This window comes from Passer domesticus, chromosome 23, assembly GCF_036417665.1.
Source record: "Passer domesticus isolate bPasDom1 chromosome 23, bPasDom1.hap1, whole genome shotgun sequence".
NCBI classification, from domain to species: domain Eukaryota; kingdom Metazoa; phylum Chordata; class Aves; order Passeriformes; family Passeridae; genus Passer; species Passer domesticus.
This window is the reverse complement of record NC_087496.1, coordinates 1,257,297-1,278,257: the sequence shown is the minus strand read 5'-3', so window position 1 is coordinate 1,278,257 and position 20,961 is coordinate 1,257,297. Positions and strand designations below refer to the sequence as shown.

The 20,961-nt window shown below is 49.1% G+C and overlaps 1 protein-coding gene across 8 annotated transcripts in view; it reads right to left on the bottom strand.

The window, feature by feature from the left end:
- Window positions 1–20,961, bottom strand: part of ARHGAP32 (Rho GTPase activating protein 32) — a 237,929-nt gene that overhangs the window by 22,869 nt on the left and 194,099 nt on the right. For all 8 annotated transcript variants that reach the window (XM_064397872.1, XM_064397871.1, XM_064397870.1 and 5 more), the window contains one exon: window positions 13,845–13,994. In XM_064397872.1, the coding sequence (XP_064253942.1) occupies window positions 13,845–13,994 (150 nt within the window). The remainder of the gene's footprint in view (window positions 1–13,844; window positions 13,995–20,961) is intronic.

Below are 20,961 nucleotides of genomic sequence, written 5' to 3'. Positions count from 1 at the left end.
GCTGTAAATCCTGCAGCACGTCACCCACAGGCTCAGCGGGAGCAGATTAGACCCTGCACCTGGAATGCTCCAAGGCACCCAGAGACAGCCAGAACTGAGCCAGCCAAGCTCCAGTGCTACATTCCCAGGGATGTACAGCAGTTCTCACCATTTTCCTGTTGGGGCAGACTTTGAGGCAAGCAGAGTCCTTGTACATTAAGCAAAGAGCCTTGGGAACCAAGAGCTGCTTTCTGAGGAACAAAAACCAGTGGAGGTGAAGCCTTGTGCTACCTCAGCATCCAGGAGCTCCAAGGAGGACCACAGCTGATGGCTTCAGGAACCAACAGACACACCCTGAACCTGGGAAAGGCAACAGGTTCTCACTGAACACACACCCAGGACACGCTGGGAACACATCCATCAGTCACCCACAAGGACAGATCCGAGCAGAGCAGGTGGAACACGAGGCCTGAAATTCTCATATTGTCTCAAAAACACTTCTGGAGGACAACACTTAAGCCTTTATTCAAATAGACTCAACACCTCTTGAAGGAGAAATTTTTTAAGGCTGGAAGTGGACAGGGAAGGAGTTCTATCCTACTCAAGCAATGGCCAGAAAGGGCTGAAGTGTGCATTGTAGCAGAGGTGGAACAGCTCCATCCCGTGCAGCAAAGGACAAGGACAAGGCTCTGTGTGCTGACACAGCCAGTGGTGCTTGTCCTCTGTGGGAGAACACCCCAGACTGCCAGACACAGCTGAAGCAAGACCCCATTGGATGTCCCTGCATGTCTGTCCCACAACCACCTCTTACAATGGGCCAGAGATCTCAGACCCCACCAGTGACCTGCACAGGGCTGAGCCTCCATCAGCAGCATTTCCTGCATCCAGGAGTCCCAGAGGACTGGGCAAAGGAGTCTGCCCAAGCTTGGAAGTGCTGTGGCAAGATCTGCTAAAGGTGCAAATCCCAAAGACCTTAATGATCCCTACTGCAACAACAGGAGAGGTCCCCTGGAATCAGCAGAGCCTGCTAAATAAGTAAATCAAAATGTAAATAATAAACAGGCAAATAAATAAAGAAGCAAACACACCAAGAGGCAGATAAACAGCACTCTCCCTGCCTGCCCCATTCCCAGCAGGAAACCTGGAGTGACAGTGGAGCAGGGCAGGGGAGCCAAAGGGAATGCAAGGGCTACAGCACCAATGCTCTGCCTAAAGTTCTCTTCTGTCACGCCTGGGCACAGTGAGAGTAATTAACATACCCTGGAAAGATCCCAGCAGGCTTGTTCCAAGCATCTCCTCATCTGGTTACCAGGACGATCTGTTCTTTAAGCTAAATATACCATACCAGCACCACGGATATTTTGGGGGAATTCTGCAGGGTTGGAGAAGAGACTGAAATTCAAGCAGGGCTAAAATTGTACCTGAGGGGCCTTTGCAGGAATGGTGACTTCATTTTTCAGATTTCTGAACAGAGATGACACCTGGCCACTGGGTGTGTGTTTAACCTCCCTCTGCCCTTTGAATCCCCAGCCCTTTAGTACCCATTTTAGAGATGTACACCCACACATGGAGGGAACAGTGACTGTTCCCTCAGAAGGAAAAGGCAGGATGACAGCACAATACTTAATTTTGCAAATTGTCAAGTGTGCCCAGACCAACACCTACAGCAGCTTCTGACACCACACTGTGGCTTTTTCAGGTACCGTGTCCATCTGCTGCAGAAATCCTTCCCCTGCAGGTGAACTTCTCAGGTCAGGAACTGATTTTGGCTTCCAGATCCCAAGCCACAACCCAGATTTGAACCAGGCAGGTATCTCAGCAGGGAACCAAAGGAGATTTCCTCTCACAGGATACACCAGCAGCAACACTAAAGTTCTACTAATGGCAGTTAATTACTGTGGTTTCCTGCAATTACAACAGCCAGACTCAATGGCACACGTGGTTTGCATTAGGAGCCATAAAGGCCCACCTGGGTCAGCACCCGGCTCCTGGCAGTGCTCAGGAGCTTTGGGAAAGGCGGGAGGAGGGAGCAAGTGACACTCAGTGCATTCCTGCAGCCCCATCCAGGGAACTGGGTCAGGGAACCTCTGAGCCCACAACTGGTGCCTGGCTTATCCAGCCAAGCACACAGCCCTTGCCAGGGCCACATTCTCAGGCAAGTAACAAAAGTCACAGATCCTCAGTGGGACTTTAGTCCTCTTCTGAGCCATGGGGTCTTCAGGCAGGACTCCAGAAAACCTCCCAGCAGTGCAGCTGCTGCCTCAGCTGCAGGCAGCTAAAATGCACTGCCAGGTGCTACCTGGGAACACCCAGCTGTGCATGGACACTGCACATGCCTCCCACTGTGAAACAACCACCCCTCCCTCCCTCCTTCCAACACCTCCAACATCAGGTGCTTCCAGGAGACAAAGTGCAAAGGGCTGGAAATGTGGATGCCTCACCAAAGGGGACTCCAGCACATTTCATCATTACAGCAGCCAAAGGAATTAATTCAAGTCCTTCCAAAGCATCTCTCAGCTGGTTTGAAAGGTTTATTGCATCTCCAAGGGCTCGTTAACTGCTTAATTCTCTGCCATTAAGAGGAAGCAGAAATTCTACGGTTCTCATTCTGAAAAACATTTTGATTAATCCTCACATGAGGCATATTTCCTTTCCTATCATCTTGTTGGGTGGGGTTTTCTTTTTTAATATTTTGTAATGTTCCCTCCCTGGGCTTTGAGAGGCTTGCTTGTGTTGTATATTATTTTATTTTATTAGCACGTTATTGGAACCAGAAGTGTTTATTCAGCCCAGAGCACGAGGCCTCCCAGCAAGCCCCCCTCTAGCACTGGCATTTTCCCAAATACATCAGTGGAGTGCAGGTCCCACAGGCCAGGCCTTGGGGCTGAACAATGGCTCAGAGCACCTGGGCTGCTGCTCCTCACTGAATTCCACACATAGCAACCCCCCAAGGGAGCTCAGCCTCCAGGAGCATGGAAAACAGACTGCCCAAAGCTCTGCCTCAGCAGAGGTGACAACCAGCAGACCTGGGACACACATGGAAAATCCAGACCTGAGCAACAGAAGGTTAAAGGCTGTTTTGAGCCACCAGGATAGAAACTGGAACAACCAGGCATCAGATAAAATGCAGGTGGAGAAGCTCACCCCTGGTTGTCCAGGCTGCCTTTGGGAACAGCAGGGAAGGACAGGCAGGGGAAAAGGCAGCAGAAGACACACACCCAGCACAGCACAAACAGTGCCACTGCAGCAGCATGAGCCCCTTTTCTTGGAATTCTGTGCCTGGCCAAGACTGACAACTTCCAAATATCTAGAATTAGCCACATAAATCCCAACTCCCTTGCCATTAATGGGGGATGTAAAAACCTAAAAGGGAATATCCCCTCTTGAAGAAATACAGTTGCTTTTACTCCAAAAATTTCCTATTTTAACTTAATTTCAGAACCACTAAGGTTGGAAAAGACCTCCAAGATCAAGGCCATTTTCCAAAACACTTGGAAATATATTTCCTTCAAAATATTTCCTTAAAAAAAAACAGTATAAACCCTGTAATATGTGACTGTGACTTTTAAATTGCTAATTTCTGAAGCTCTTCCCTCCACCTTAGTTACACAAAGGTGTGAAGCAGCAGAGGAGAGAGATTAAGGATTTTCTCTTTATTGTTGCACAGGAGCTCTGTGTCACACAATACTGTTCCTGCACATGCCATTCCACAGGCACACCAACCCCACCAGCCCCTGCACATTCAGAAAAACATCAAACTTTCAAAGACTCTCTTCTCAGGACTTCTGTCTCACTTTTGTCTCATTCCTAAATCTCTGTCCTCCTGTGTGAACCACCAAGAGAAATACAAGTCCAACCAAACAGACACTTTCCTTCCTTTCCAAGATGCTCAAGGCCTGGATGTCTGTTGGATGGTCTTGTTTAATCTGAGATTCCTTGGACGAGGACACGAGGCTTGACTCCATTTTCATCAGAAGGCTGATTTATTATGTTATATATTATACTAAAATACTGCATTACAACTATACTAAAAAGAACAGAGAGAAGAAGATCAGAAGGCTACAAAGACAAGAATCGAATAGGAATGAATAACAAAAATCCTGTGCCTGCTCACAGCCTTGGCCCAGGTGGCTGTGATTGGTCACTGATTGAAAACTAAATCCACATGGACCAATGGAAGATGCACCTGTGGCACTCCACAGCAGCACACAGTTATTGTTTACATTTCTTTCCTGAGGCTCTCAGCTCCTCAGGACAGGAAAAATCCTAGCAGAGGCTTTTTCACTAAAATATCATGGCAACAGGATGGGGCTTGGAGCAACCTGGTCTAGTGGAAGGAGTCCTTGCCTGTGGCAGTGGGTGGGATCTGAGGTCCCTTCCAACCCAAACCAGTCTGGGATTCCATGATTCTTCAACCCCTTCCCCTCATTTCCAGGCTGTGAGCCACACTGACATTACCCACACTGGGGATGAGCTGTGTAAAGTCCAAGCTGCCCCAGTTCCTGGTCCCACACACACAGTTGTGATCTGGAGTGGGACTTTTGCACTTGGGAGAGTTCAGCCACGGCAGAGCAAAGCACAACCCCTGAGCTGGATCCCTGACCCAGGCAGAGCTCAGAGGGAGCAGCACTGGACTCTGCTTCCCCAGCCTGGAATTCTTTTATGGCAGCTCAGCCAGGACTGTGGAAAGGAAAGTGCAAAGTTCAGGCCTGGAGAAGAGAAATCCCCCTGGGCTGCACCAGGCAGGGCAGCTCACTAGCCACGTCTGTCAGGTCCTGGCAGATCAGCAACATTCCCCTGGCTGTGCCAGGACAGCCTGGCATCTGAGGGCTGCAGGGGACCTCCCTGCCCACTAGCCATGATGGAGATGTTGTACAGCCAATCCCTATCCCAGGCTGCACCCACCCATTTCCCAGAGCTCAGGTTTAATTTGTTTTAATACAAAATATCGCAGAATCATTAAGGTGGAAAAGCCTCTAAGATTGAGTCCAACTGCTCTCCCAGCACTGTCATGGCTGAACCATGTCCCCAAGTGCCACAACCCCACAGACTTTAAATCCCTGGGCAGCCTGAGCAGTTCCAATGCTTGACAGCTCCTTCAGTGAATATCCAACAAGACACTAATAATGCTCAGATTTGGCCAGTGTGCTGGAGCTTTTTTGTTTAGACCAGCTACACTCCCTCCAATAAAATGAGAGGGGGGAAAGTTCTCCCCATGCTAACAGCAGCAGGATAAGAGCACAAGCAATTCCTGTACTGCCTTTGACATTTTTCCTCATGTTTGTTCCCCCCACAGCTGTAGTGTTTCGAAATGCAAATTAATTTTCAACTCCCAGCTGTCCTCAGGGTCACTCAAGCACAAAGAATCCTCCCCTCGCAGCTGCAGGCAGGGCAAGGGAGAAGGGGAGAGACAAACTGGGTCTTTTTTAACAGCAAAAGCTTGTGTTCCCTGCTCAGCAACCCCAAGGATGCCCCCCAAACAAGGGATTCTCCACAGGGATACCATGCACCCCTTTGTAATGCTGACCCCACACCCAATAATCTTGAGTTCCAGCAACTCACAGGGCAGATGGTGAAGCAATAACAGTGCCTGTTGTGGTTGGAAATTTGCCCAAAATAACTCAAAACTATTGGCCTTGAAAGTATCAACTTGTGTCCAGTTAGTCTGCGCAGCAGAGAATACATCTGCAGCAAGGGGAGTTCTCTACTCATCTCCAATTTGGGTCAACTGTTCCCTTTTTTCCCCAGGCTGCTGGATCTGCCTTTGATGTCACACAGAGACACTCCTTGCCACATCCAGGGGGACTTCAGGCACCTAAAACACTCTTCACAAAACACAATTCAGCGTCAGAAATGTTCAGATTTGGGATGCAAACCCAACCCGAGGAGCACAATAAATACAGGGGGAACACACAGGTAAATTTTCTTGATTTTTACAGACGTTCACAACTGGATGCCATGTACCAGCTTGTGCTGGCACTTAGATAAATACTATTTGATATTTCTATTCCACTCCTAATCTCCCAAGTACCTCCTGGGTATTAGGAATTTACCTTGTGGCACCTTGGGGGCAGATATGGGTTATTAGTTTGATTGTACAAGCCTGGAGATGGAATGGGAGATAACAAACAAGTTCCCCAAGGCCAAAACTTTGTGGCAGGGACAGGTTTGAGTTCCCATCTCAGGGCCAGAACTCTGAGTGCAGCTGTGACCACTGACTGCCCGAGTCCTTTGGAGATTGATTTTGACTTTAAAAATTACTATAAATCAGGAAATACCAAAAGGAAACTGGTCTTGGCATGTTTGAGGCTGCCTTGGTTTCAATATACTGCCAATTCAATTACAAACAGGACAGTCGGGACAGCAGGATGGAGGGAAGGGGATGGCTAAGATTACCTGGCATCCCAGAGGTTTTGAAGCCACAGCAGTTCCACAGAATTCCTGTCCCAGAGAGCAACTTCAAAACCTTTTCTCCCTCATTTATACTGTGTGTACACAGGGCTGTGCACAACAGGGACTCAGGTGCAAGTGAAAATGCTGACACAGGCCAGTGTTTCCTCCGTGTGTGACAGAAAACTGTTTATAGATACACAAATACTACTGAGGGAGGCAGAGCAGGAGGATTTCCAGTGTCCCCAGTTAGGTGGCCTTGTCAGGAAACAAGATCCACCCCTAATTTGTGAACTGCAGCTCTATATATAAACAACCAAGCCCAGGTACACAGGAGAGCATTACAGAAATTATACAGGATGAGTAAGGATGCATTGTTTATCCTGCTCAATGGAGAAGTCAGGCTCCCCTTTTTTAAAATAACACCTGGAATAGGGTAGAGAAGGTGAATCACCTCCAGATATCCCCATCTGCAAGCATAACAAGCATAAAGGAGGCAGGGACTTGCCAAAGTCACACAAGAAATGTCTCAGCAGAAAAGAGAATTGCAAACAAAATCTTCAGAACTCTGGGTTGTGTCCTAATCACAAACTGCTTCAGGCATATAAATGCTTAAAAACAGAGACAGAAGGAAAACTGGGATAGCAGGATGCCAGAGCTGAACCTGCTTGGAGGTTTGAAACTTTTCAGTTCACATCCCAACTTGTCAGCTTGGATACTCTGAAAATACCTACTGAAAGCACAAAAATGCCCCAGGGGTTCATTCCCAGAGTGAGCACATCTAACACAACTCCCAGCCTCATGCAGAGCCAACACTGCCTCCCGTGCTGGAATGGCTGTGGCCCATGTCACCATTCTGAGGGAAATGTCACATGCACGCCACACAACACCAACACCTCAATAAACCTTTGTACAGGAACAAGTTGTTATTGCCTGAACAAACCCATTGATGTGGCAGCAAGCATTCAAGGCATAACAATTCCAAACATACCTGGGAATCACAGGCCACGCTGATGAGCTGCCACAGAACTCCATGGAGCTGCAGGTAAAAACTGAGGGGCTATTTCACATGGAAACTCTGCAAATATTCCAATGTCTTTCTGAAGAGAAAAGCTTGGAGCAAAGCCATCACGAGCAGGGATTGCACCTGGGGCATCAGAACACTGATGTTTGGGTTGGAAGGGACCTTAAAGCTCCCTCAGACTATCCCTGCCATAGACAGGGACAGGGCAGTAACAGGGAATGGGAACTAGTTACATTTACTCTTGGGAGTTTAAACAGCAAGAAAAACTGAAATTATTTAATCTGTAAGACTCCACTGTCCCAAATTCCCAAACAAGGCTTCCTTCAGGATGGCAAGGATTCCAAGCCAGCCAGGCAGCCTTTTATTATAATTGCAATTCTGAGCTGGTAAAAGGGGCTCCTCACATCAATACCAGGAGCCAAACGGGTCACACAGATTGCCAAACCTGTGCTTGAGCTAAGGGGAACCAGGCTTTCAGAGATGCCAGCCAAGAGGCTGCAAGATCTCATTCTTTATGTTTCTCTGTCCTGGTAACAGTTCCCTCTATACCCAACTCTGACATAAATTACTGTCAGGCAAAAACATTACCCAGCAGCAGGGTGGGGATAGCTCCAAGGGATGGATAACTCCAGAGGACCCCAAACAAGCCATGATGTCAGCAGGAACCCCAAGGTGCTGCTATGGACCTTTCTGAAGAGCATCAGAACCAGCTGAGGAGAATAAAACCATCCCTGGCAAACCCTTGCTGCTCCTGCACAGTGTAGAAAAGGATGCAGATCCCTTATCTGCTATTTTCTGCTATTCTCTTCCACTTTATTTTTCATTTAATTCTACACACTTGTCCAAATTAGTTCTGAATAAATGTGGAGAACTGGAAATACAGGAAGGACACAGAGCAGGATCAGGTGAGTTAGTGAAGTTTGTCTCTTGCAGACATTTACATCTTCAGCAGAAGTCAATGCCTCTTGCTGACCACATGGCACAGGCACTTTACAACAATTAAAAAATCATGCATAGATCCTTCACTTTAGTAAACTTTTCAACTAAAAATTCCATTTGTGAATGTATCTTTTCCACTGATGGGAGCTGATGATGTATGAATGTGACAAATGCATAAAGAGGCACAACGAAAGCCTTGTGCCATTAGCCTACAAAATCATCTGTGGGTACAGCAGGTTGTATGATGGATTATCTCTGGAGGTGGATCTGTGACACCACCTCACTGGGGGACCCCAGGGCTGGCTTGTGCTTCAGTCCAATTGCTAAGGGAGAAAGGATCATTTCCAACAAGTGACAGGAACACTTCAGGCTTGGAAGAACAAATGGTGTCCCCATGCTCTACAGTCCAAGCAACCCCAGCACATGAGCCCAGCAGTATTTGAATAAGAAGCACATTGTAAAGTAACCCCTCACGTGCAGCAGCTCAGGAGTCCCTCACTTGCAGAACAGCAAAGTGGCTTTTGCTGGGTGCAGACCCCTCCTGCTGGGTGCTGAGCCACCCTGGCCTGTGCTGGCCCGTCCCACCCCTCAGAGCAGCCCAGCCCTGCCTGGGCTCCCTGTGGGCATTGTGGCTCCATCTGATTCCTTGTCCCTCCATCGGCTCTTCAAGAACATGCCCAGCTCCATGTACCCCCTCACTCCCACCCCTGTCACACCCCAGGAGCTGTGGGGAGCTTCCTGGCCAAACATTCCAAGGCAGGAACCAGGGCACGGTGCAGCTGCTGCAATGCAGCACTCCACCAGCTCCCACTCTCCACAAACATCCTCTGCCAGCACAATCCTGCTAATTGGGGTCGGGCTAAATTTAAGTTCTATTTAGTTTCCTTGAAGAGAGAAAAACTTGAGGGAAAAAAAAAAGAATCTCTGCCTACAAAGGGAAAAAGAACAAGGTCTCTTCAGGAGGCAGAGATTGGAATGGATTTGCTGTATCTCACACCTCCATAAAATTGTGACAGGACATGGGGAATGGCCTGAGCCATGTTAGAGGAAGTTTAGGTTGGATACTGGGAAAAGTTTTTCCCCCAGAGGGTGCTGGGCACTGCCCAGGCTCCCCAGGGAATGGGCACGGCCCCAAGGCTGCCAGAGCTCCAGGAGCCTTTGGACAGCCCTGCCAGGATACCCAGGGTGGGATTGTTGGGGGTCTGTGCAGGGGCCAGGAGTTGGGCTAGATGATCCTGTGGGTCTTTCCCAACTGGGAATGCCCCCTGAATTTGTAAAACAAACCAGCAAGGCAGGTGGCAACTGCACCAACCCAACTGGGAGCATTTCTGAGTGCAATGGAGAAACAGCAACTCCCTGCTGAGCCTGGTCTGCTGCCAAGTGACACTTCCCTGGCAGGGAAGCATCCCAAGCCCAGCAGGAGCCAAGAGATGAGTAAGGCACTGGATGGGATGCAGACAGGACCCTTCAGGCAGGCTCCACGGGGTGTCTGGAGCTGACTGGAGAAATATTGTGCAAACCAACGTACTTGAAGGGAGCATTACCACAGGCTCTGCCAACAGAGAAATCCAAAATCCCTCATATCAAAACTGGTTTTACTCCTGCAGGTCCCAGCCCATCATTCAGTGCTGACATGTGACAACCCTGCTGAGACTTTCACTGGAAGCAACACACCTATGCATACCCAGCCCCATGCCCAGGAGCCTTGTGACTCCCAATTCCCTCTTTCCCAAGCAGCTTGGAGCACAGATAATTTTGAAAAAGAATCCTGTGATCTGCCCATGACTCAGAACCTCACCAAAGAGACTGGACAGCAATGCTTCCTTCCCTCTTTTCCCTTCTCTCCAAGGGCCTTTGGGGAAGGACTGCTTGGCACCCCATGGAGGTGTAACTCTTACACTGGAAGGGCTCCAGTGCTGTTTGGACAGCTCAGAGTGTCAGCACAAACTAAACTGGAACTGAAAAGCAAACACACCAAATCCAACCCCCAGGACACTGCCCAGCACTCACCACAGTCCCCACCACGAATCACCAGAGACAGAGGAGAGTTTAGAGTGCACTGCTCGTCCCTCACACTTGTTAAATCCTCACCTCCCTCCCTGCAGCTGCTCAGCACTCCTGCTCAGACCCACACTGGACACTCATGGAAATGACAAGGCACACCCTCCCCAGGGCAGCAGCACCACCAGCCTGCTGTGCACTCCTCCTGGCTTCCCCAGACACCCTGCCCCAGGGAGAAACCTGGGCACAGACAGATCATATCCTGATCCTCAGAGCTGCAGGTTCTGTCCTGCCAGCCTGGGAGGCACCTCCCAGCAGGGAGAGCATGGCCTCACCCTGGGCACAGGCCCATCCCAAAAACTCGATGGCACACGTGGTTTGCATTAGGAGCCATAAAGGCCCACCTGGGTCAGCACCCGGCTCCTGGCAGTGCTCAGGAGCTTTGGGAAAGGCGGGAGGAGGGAGCAAGTGACACTCAGTGCATTCCTGCAGCCCCATCCAGGGAACTGGGTCAGGGAACCTCTGAGCCCACAACTGGTGCCTGGCTTATCCAGCCAAGCACACAGCCCTTGCCAGGGCCACATTCTCAGGCAAGTAACAAAAGTCACAGATCCTCAGTGGGACTTTAGTCCTCTTCTGAGCCATGGGGTCTTCAGGCAGGACTCCAGAAAACCTCCCAGCAGTGCAGCTGCTGCCTCAGCTGCAGGCAACTAAAATGCACTGCCAGGTGCTGCCTGGGAACACCCAGCTCAGATAACCACAAAATGCTCTGCTAGGTCAGGGCTCGGCAAGTGCAGCACATGGAGCTTTGCAGGATGGCACCCTGGGGCTCCTGCTCCCTAACAGCAAACCAGGGCACAACCCTGCATCACTGTCCTCCTGTGCATCCCATGCCAAATTTATCCTCCTCCTGACAGCAGCTCGGAGGATGCAGAATGAGGGATTACTTGCTGAGCCCACAGAAAGACAAGGTACTGCAGTAAGTGAAACATCTCCTCTATGTTTGTAAATCCCCTCTGGGTACACAGCAAACACGTTATTCTCCTCACTAAGCAATCTGAGCCAGTTGCCTCGGTGCAGGGTTTATTAAAAAATGCTACACTTATTGCAGTTTTTGTCCTTATCCCTTTTATTCTCTCATTCTGCTTCCCACTCACTAAGATTGAGCACAGTTTCAGAGATTCCTGACTACAGAATTTAGGCTGCTCATGTTGTTTCTCAGCAAATTCTTGAAAATTTGTCATCATCACAAAGCTGATAACTAAGAAAATTCTTAGCATAACTCCAGTTTGTTTCAGTATTGCATTTTTGAGGTGCACACGTTGCCTTGTCACTCACTGCAATCACTAGGGATAGTGGCATTTGCTCCTTCAACTCCAATAAATATTTTTGGGGATAGGACATTGACCCAACAAAACCATCACAAGCTTACGCAAATCAATGAACGTAATAGGTTTTTTTCCTTCTTCTGAACTCCCATGTTCTAGGTTGTGATTCCAAAGTATCACCAGCAGGTACCACATTCAGCCACAGCGTGCTCTGAGCTCCTGCAAGAAGCACTTGATGTTCTGATTATGAGAAGCAGCTTTTTTAATTCACCTCAGGCCCCTTTCAGCAGGTCAGCACTGTGAGACGCTCTAGGACTGAGCTACAGTAATGCTACAGGAGGAGGGAATCTTAAAATGCTGTGCATGCACAGACCCAGAAATGTCTCCACGAGCCCCGTCCTGGGGATTACATTGCTTGGAATGCAGGTCAGGGAGCTGAATCACATGGAAAACAATCCTGCTGTGGGAAATGGAGTCATGCCCCTGTTGGCAACACTCAAATTGGATCTGCTTCACTCCAGGGAGTTAGGAAAGGGTTATTAAATGGAGGGTGAAAGCAGCTGGTGACTCCTGAGCTGAGGGGCCTCATTAGCACAGCTCAGTCAGTGTCACCCCAATGTGTGGGATGGTGGGGAGAGACCAGGACAAGGACAGAGCTCCCAGAGACTGTCAAACAAGAACCTCCAGTGGAGTTCAAGTAGTTTAGTTCAGCTCAGGATGTGTCTTTGAATGGTAAATAAACCACCCCTTGAAGCCAGGGGAAGCAGTCAGTGCAGAGGGCAGGGAAAAGATTTGGCCATAGCTGACTTGTGCCTAAGGAAAACAGAGAGGAGGAGGGCTGGGGTGGGAGGGAATTCCCTCCTGCCCATCAGTGAGCTCATTCTGCTATCATGGCTCCTGCCCTCAGGAGTGCTCCCACAGCACACACACAAAACCAGCTCCAGAGCCACCTGGTGCTGTGAATTACCTACTCCTGATGCAGTTCCACATAGGTCAGCGCCTGTTCCTGACTCCAACCATCTCTGGTGCTTTGCAAGCCCCAATAAGGATCTCTGCTGGCTCCAACTGAGCCCATGAGCCTTGCCACAGCTCTGACTCCATAAGGATAAGCACATGCTCTGCACCAGCTGGCAGAGAAACACTTTTATGTGAGGTGAGGGAGTGCACATCTCTGTTACCAACCAAATCAGCTGGAAAAACAGCAAGAAATGCCTCCCTGCCCTTTGCCAGCCCTTTTACAAAAGGCATTTGGACGAACAAGAAGTCTGAAAACTCATTGAAAACTTTTAACAGAGAAACTCCTTTCTGGCCCCACACATCCTGTCAATTCTCCCTCTGCCTGCACACAAAAGATGGCAGACACCAGATGGACAACTCTGGCACAAGGGATCTGCTGCAAAGCCACCCAACAGATCCCATCACTGCTTTCCTCATGGCCTTAACTCCTGGGCAAACCACCTACAGCCCACAGCTGCTCCAGGCTGCATTCCCAAACATCCCTGGGTGTGGGCTCCCGATGGGAACAGCCGAGCCTGGGGACCTGGGACAGCATCCCAGTGCTCTGGCTGCTCCTCAGCACTGCAGGAACCTGCACTGGAGATGGTGGAGGGAAAGGACAGGAAAGAGCCCGTGAAATCTTCATTCATCCCAGTAGGAGTGGTAACGATTGTGTAATTTTGTTCTTGGAATGGACAGGTTTGCACCTCTGCCTCCCTGATGGGGAGGGAAAAGGCTGAATGGAGAGGAAAAGTCAGCTGTGAGGAAACACAATATCCAGTTAATTCTTGTAAATCCTGTGAAATCCAAGGAAAAGGCAGATGAAGGATTTACCATGCAAATTGTGCTAGAATCATACAAAGGTACTGAGTTAAGAGAAATGAAGGGGTTTAACATGCCTGTTAATTAATCATTGACACTGACATACAAATAAAGCCTATATTCCTGGAAAAAAAATTGAAGACTTAAAGAGTTTGAAAACCCATCTGCAGCCACCTTCAGTGCTCCCACACTGAACCATGACGCTTCCCACCTCGAAGCACAATGTTTGCTTCTCATTAGCCTCAGTTTCCCATTCAGCCACGGATTTGAGCCACACATTTGTCTCCCAGCACCACCCTGAACAGCCACGATCACCCTGACAAATTCCCAAGAGAGGAAGAGCTCAGGAGCAGGTTGCTTCTTACCATCATGGCCAGAGTTGAGCAGGTGCTCCCCCAGGTCACAGCCAAACACCCTTTCCTTGAGGATCCCCCGCTGTTTCAGTTTCTGTTTCGTTGGGCGCGACTTCATGAATGTCCGGAGGAAGGTGATGAGCTTCCCGTGCTTCTTCGACACTGCACAAGACAAGGAACAACCAGCTCATTCCACACCTGGCAACCACTGAGCAGAACTCCTTCTACAGAGCATGCAAGAACAGTAGTAGCATTAATACCAATTATTTACAGGAACAGATTTCCCAAGTTTGACACTAAACAGACACTTGGCTTTTGTCCCAGCCCTTGGCTAGTGCGGAGTTACCAGGAGAGAGCTGGAATGGAAGGACTAACACAAAGACACATTTCCTGCAGAGTAGCTTCAGGCAAGAGCCACCTGGAAGGCTGATGGTGGGCAGCACCTGGGAGAGGCAATTTCATCTCTGGGAAAGAGAATGAGGGTCAGCTGAGAAATCTGGTGATCTCCTGTGCAAACCAGTGTGTAACCTAGGAACAGAAATAAAGCTTTGTGACCGGCCCTTGCTCTCGCCTGAGGCCCCTGCAGAACAAAGGGCTGGCTATAATCTGTGAGGCTGAGCAGGCAGAGCTCCCTCAGAGCCCAACCTGCCTTCCCAGCACACCAGGGCCTCACTGCCCCCTCACTGCACCCGCACAGGCACCAGCCTAGAGCCTCAGCAGCTCCGTTCTCAAGCTATCACAAAATAAAACCAGACTCACAGAGTCACTTATAGAGGTTGGAAAAGCCCTCCAAGGCTACCAAATCCAACCTGTGCCAATTCCCCACCCTGTCACTGTGCCCAGAGGACTGAGCACCACATCCAGGTGTCCCCTGGACACCTCTAGGGATAGGGACTCCACCACCCAGCCCACTGAACAGGTCACAAAGGCAGCTGATGGAAGAGATGCAGTTTATCCTCTCCAGAATGAACACAAGCAACCTCCAAAGGCAGCCCAGGAGCTGCCTTCCAACCTCCTGCTCTGTCCCTCTGGGCTGTGCTGGGGAAACTCTGGTCCCTCTGCTGAAACCACCTGCTCAGGAGCTGAACCCCAGCGCAAGGCAAAGGAGAGCAGTGGGTGACAGCAATGACCTGGCCCTGGCAGGAGGGGCCCGGCTCAGGTTGAATGGGAGCAGAACAATGCCATGGAATGTCAATGTTCCTCCAGAGGCCCTCAGAGCCTCCCCAACAAAGGTGCCATTGTGTACACGATTTAAAAGCAGTTTAATTCAACAGAAGAGCTCTACTGAAGGGAACAAACTGCTGGGTACAAAGGGTGTCCTTTGTGGAAGCCTTTGCAGCTTGGAAATTGTAAAGGCTCCTGCAGCAGCAGCAATCACCCTGCCCTGCTCCTCCCTCTCATCCCAGGCAGGAAAGGCAAGAACCCTGTATTCCACCTGCACTAATACTGCACAAATACTGCAATCAGCAGAGGAACACCTTCCACAGCAGCGAAGATCCCTGGGGACAAAGGTTCATCCCTTCAGTGTCACCTCTGCTGCCCAATGAAATGTGAACTACAGAGAGCAGCTCTGAAACTGGGACTCAGCAAAGCAGAGATGGATGGGCACTGCTTCACTCAGTGGGCTCTTCAAGCAGGGAACATGAAAAACCTTGTCCCAAGATCGTGGTTATACCACACAATGCTTCAGGAGCTTTAATCCCTTCACACAGCTGAATATTTCTCCTTCCATTTTACCAGACATTGACACAGTCCCTCTATTGATATATGTAATAAACCTGATATATGTATATTTATATAATAAACCCAATTCCACTGACCTTAACAAATTTGTACTGATGTGAGGAAAGCAAATGTCTCCTTCTGCACAAAGTCCCCTGTAGCAGTACAACACCAAACTGATCCTCAGTACCATCTGAATACCTGAAATCCCAAAATCCCCACCAAACCCCACATCTGCATCCTCAGCAATCAAACTCCATTTATTTAACAACCACAGGAGCCTTAAGCATGACAAAGTGTGGCTGTGGGGGCTTTAATTAAAGGAGTGTTTGCAGTTTGATGGGGTTTTTTAATTGCCCGCAATAAAGGAACAGATTGTGCTGACATGCCAAAGTTAGGATGGGGTTTGGTTGTATCCATCATCACAGGAAAATAAGGGCTCATTTATCACCTCCTATCGGCCCAGCTCAAGGATAAATGGAGACAGTCTCATCCTGATTAGTGTGGAATTTCCAAGGTTAGCACCCCCGGGCTGCTGTGGTAACACCACTGGAGGTGAGAGACCTGAGACAGATGCTTTTAGAACAGGCAAACAGAGCACCTACTAATCCAAATAAAGCAGTCATTAATATGTGTTTATTCACTTGAATCAGTTCACACTCTGTGTACCATGTACTTTGCTTGACTTAATGAAAAACGAGCCAATCAGAATGGATTTTAAGTGGAGAAAAATGCATCCAATTCTAGTCCTAAAGAAATTCTACTACTAATGCAGATCAACAAGTGACTTTTTGGTGTCACCTCAGCACTAAAACCAGAAAAAAAAACCAAAAAAAAAAACTGCAATGGGTGCACTTCCATGGTCCAAAGATGTATTTGTCTTGGTAGTGGCATTACTGACCAGAAAAGTGAGCTGAGTTTTTAAAACACAGTAAATCTGTTCTGCCTTTAAGCCACTCAGTGCAGGTTAAAATAATTGTCTTGCTTTCTGCACCATTAAGCAGACTCCCACAAACTCCCTGTCACAGAGAAGTGCTGCAGCAGCCAAGGACTCTGCGAGGGCAGGTTCAGCCACCAGAAATCCCCTTGTCCCCAGCCTATGGAAGTGTCAGCATGGCTCCTTGGTGCCACAGAGCCTGCTCTGGATCACTGCCTGCTCTGCAAGCCTCTCTGAGGCTGAGCCCAGCTCCGAGGGCTGTACCCACGCAGGAATGATTCACTCGGGCTTCTGCTGCGAGGGGGAGAACAAGAGAACGGCAAGAAAATCCAAGCAGTCACCTCCCTGCTGACAGGTTATTAAGGAGAAGGAAAGCAGGTAGGTGTCTGAGCGGGATGAGCTCTGCTCCTGAGCTGCAGGAGCTGCCTCCTGCAGCAGCAGCAGGTGGGATCCCCCCACCCCCAGGCACTACCGACCCTTGGAGCACCAGCGCATCCCCAGGGATTGACTCCTGCTGCATCCCGGTTTGGGTGAGCGCAGCACAGCAGAGCCAGGCTCTGGACAAGTGCCAGTGCCAAAAGCTGCCAGGAACGCTGCAAAATCGGTGTTTTCTGCTCCAAAACACCCATCCAAGGCTTCGCTGCCCACGGGTGACAGTGACAGCAGCAGCCAGCAGTGCTCTCCTGCTGCAGCACCCATAACTGCCCTGCACTCAGAACTGGTGACTGCAGGAAAACCAGGGAATCAAGGCACAGAGTTTAGACCTGAAACAAATCTACAAGTGTTACAAACCAAGCAGATGTGCATAAAACAATTAACCCTTTCCTACCATTACTGTCCCTCTAATACAGCAGGGACATGATAGAGCTGATCCACTCACAGCTTGAGTCTCCACACAAGGTGCTCACAGAAATAAATTCGGGAACCAGCATTACTAACAGAAAATTTCAAATGGTTGCTGCTCTTTAAGTTACCAACTGAAAGCCAAACCAAACTAAACAAAAATTCTAACATTTATCCATATTACTTTCCACCTCAGACTTAACCAGTATAAAACACATTGTTTACCAAGAAATGGGAGACTTTCCTAGAAGGAGCAAGGACTGCTTTCCTCAGAAAGGCAGATTTGGCTCAATATCCCGGCCTGAAGAAGTAAAGATAAATTCTCCATCCGGCAGAGAGTGCCTGGCTGCAAAAAAACCCCAAATGAAACCCAACTGAAAAGCCCCACCTGAGTCTGGACCACTTTTGAAGTTTTGCTGGCACAAATATATCAATTAGGAGCACAAAAATCCCCCCCCCCCCGCTGTTGTAACTGTGCTGGCCAAAGCCTTTACATGGTGGGGAGGCGGGAAGGAAAAGGATTCCTTGTGCCAGGTAGTTCATTGTGGCTTTGGGAAGCTGCCCAGTACCTCTCCCAGGAACATTTACGGATCAGGCAGTTCTGTTGCTGTTACCACCAGCATTGGTGGTGCAAGTGAGGCCCCAAATCCCCCTGACACTGGTAAAAGCTATTAAATAACAACCACTTCATTAAAAGCAAGGCTCCTTCACCCTCAGGACATGATTTCTGCAGCTTTACTGGAGAGCTGTGCCAGCCATCAGCTCCTCATCAGCTGAATGCTCTTGGTCAGCACAACTCACATCCCAGGAGGCCCAGAGGGATCCCTTGGGATTTGCTGAGGACTCCCAAGCCTTCCTCTGAGCTCAGCCCATGGTGGCACTGCTGGGTGTCCCCACACCGTTCCCCGAGGCTGAGCTGAGCCACTGCTGTGACCTGGATTAGGAATAATCTGCTGCCCCTGATGCTCTTAAGGCAGAGCAGGGCCAGCCCAGGTGAGACAGCCCAGAACTGACCTGCTGCCCCTGGTCCTGATCCCTCCTGTGCCCCATGGATTCATTAGGGATGCAGTTATTTGGGATTCACAGCACAGTCCAACAGCACCACGTGGCTCAGCCCAAGCTCCACAACTGATGTCTGGCCACAAAATCCTTCCCAAGACCACTGCAATATTTAATTAGAATTGCCTAAAGTGCTGCCAACAGAGGAAAGGTAGGATGGCAAAGAGCACTGTCACCTGATTCCTTGGCTTTGGATCATAGAGACCAAACAGGAAAAATCCTTTTAACAAACAAATGCAGTTTACTGTGTCCCCAGATTTCTTCTGCTCAGCAAGAAAAGCCCCGTGAGACAACAAAGGCTTGGGAACAAAACACAACCCAGCCAACCCTGCAGCAGGACAGCATCTTCCAGCTGACACATCCTGCCTCTTCCCAAAGGCCAGGGGACATCCAGGCAAGTGGTGACCTGGCAAAAAATTCTAAACACAGAATCCCAGAGTGGTCTGGCTGGAAGGGACCTTAAAGCTCATCTTGTTCCAAACTCCTGCCATGGGCTGGGACACCTCCCACTAGACCAGGTAGCTCCAAGCCCCATCCAGGACAATGGCAACTTCCTCCAGGACACCCTCCCAACCTCCCTGCCTGTTTCCCAAGCCCTCTGCCTGGTGCCTGCAGCCTCATTAGCCTCTGCCAAGAGAAAACAAGCCCCCGTTCCACAAAGAGCACCTGTCTCATTCCCTGTTGGTAGCACTAATATTTGGGGTCTGACAAAACCCCCTTCCCAGGGTAACAGCACCACGTTTTCTGATACAGGGTTAGCATACTTGGACTCCAAGAGAATAATCTTAGAGGGTGTTTGCTGACCCACATTCCCAGCACATGGGCAGCCTGTTTGTTTCTGTTATTCCCAGTGATTTTACAGGTCACAGCACCCAGCTGGACCTCGCTGCAAGGGGAGCCTGGTGCTCAGACCAAAGCAACAAAATACGTGTGGCTGCAGAGCTCCACAACAATACACAAACTGCACTGGCAGGCACAAAATCAAAGATGGACAAAGGTGTGGGAATGTCATAAAGAAAAGCAATAGAAAACAAAAGTGAAATCCATCCTCGCTTAAAGGAGATTTACAGCAAACCAGGCAAAAATTTTTCTAGGCTATTAGTCCCTCCAGAGCCATTCTCTTCTAAAATTAAACTGCTGCAGGGAGAGAAGGAGAAGCAACAGACTCTTCTGAAAAAAGAGCAGCACCAGGAATCAGGAGATGAGAAGCTGGGGTTGTTTTTGCCACATTTCCTGCGCTCCCAATTCTGCACACTCAGGATCACACTGAAGGGTGGGAGCAGAGCGAGGCCAGCTGGGTCCCCACACAGCAGCAGTTACCCTGACTCCTGCTGAAAACATCAGCCAATACACTCAATATCCATCCCCTTGCACTTGGAAAAACCCACTCTGCAGACCCACATCTCACCGAGAAGTGATGCCAAGCCAAGAATTGAGTCACATCTCCCAGTTCTCTCTCATGTTCCTTAGCAACAAGACATTTTCCTCCTTCCCTCCTGCCACAGCACATTCTATTTTGGAAGCTCATTTACACAGCCCTAAAAACCCCAAGCAGAATGTGGAACCACGCACCGCCAAGCACCATTCCTTAGTCCTTGAACAGGATGCTGGGTTTGAAGAAGGACCAACCAACACAGCAATAATCTCACGAATCTCTATGCTGGGATCCCTCAGCAGGCATAAAGATTTTCAAGTGATAATTTAAAATTCCATAGATATGAGAGTCTAAAAATATCTTTCTGTCTCCAATAACTTTCATAAATATGTACTGACTGGTCTGCCATAAACAAGAGCAAAATAAATTATGTTTTCTGATGCTGCAGCATTTCTCTAGTGCCAGGCTGCCATCAGCTAAGGCTGGGCTCTGAAGTGAAGAAATACGTTAAAGGTGATTAACTTCAGTGTAATTTGATAAAAACCATTCAAATTAGCTAAGACAAAACCAGCCAAGGATAAGGACAGATTTGCAGCTACCACGAGAGCCCCACACATATGGAGAGTAAAGTAGGTCATTGATAAGAGGTGGTGCAGTTTATTTATAAAGCCTGGTAATAAGGAAGCTGCATCTCTTGCATCTGCCCAGGCTCCTGCAGCCATCCTTTGGGCAGTGTCTGTGCAATGACCTCAGCACAACTCCAGCTATTCCCCATTCCTGCCAGCAGCAGCCCTTGGCTCGGGTTGGCTCCTCCTGGTCAGCACAGGAACATCTGGCACCAGAGATCCACCAGCCTGGCAACTCACAATTACACAATTCCTTCAGCTTCTGCTGCATCTGGGTCTGGTCACTCCTCTGCCACAGACAGCACACTGCAAATCCAGAACCTACCAGCATGGTGGCTATTTTCATGTAACTAAAATCACATGTCTGTGGTGACATGCACGAGGATCATCTACAGTGTGAACTGCCTGGAGAAGTTTCTTTATGGCCATGAGAAAATACAGACGTGAACCAGGAGCTAATGTACAACAGCAAAACCTCCCTCCCTGCTTTTCTGCCAAATTTTTTGAGTGTTACTAATGGCTTAAGAATAATAACCACGAGGTTAGTCTGATACAAAAGTCTATCAC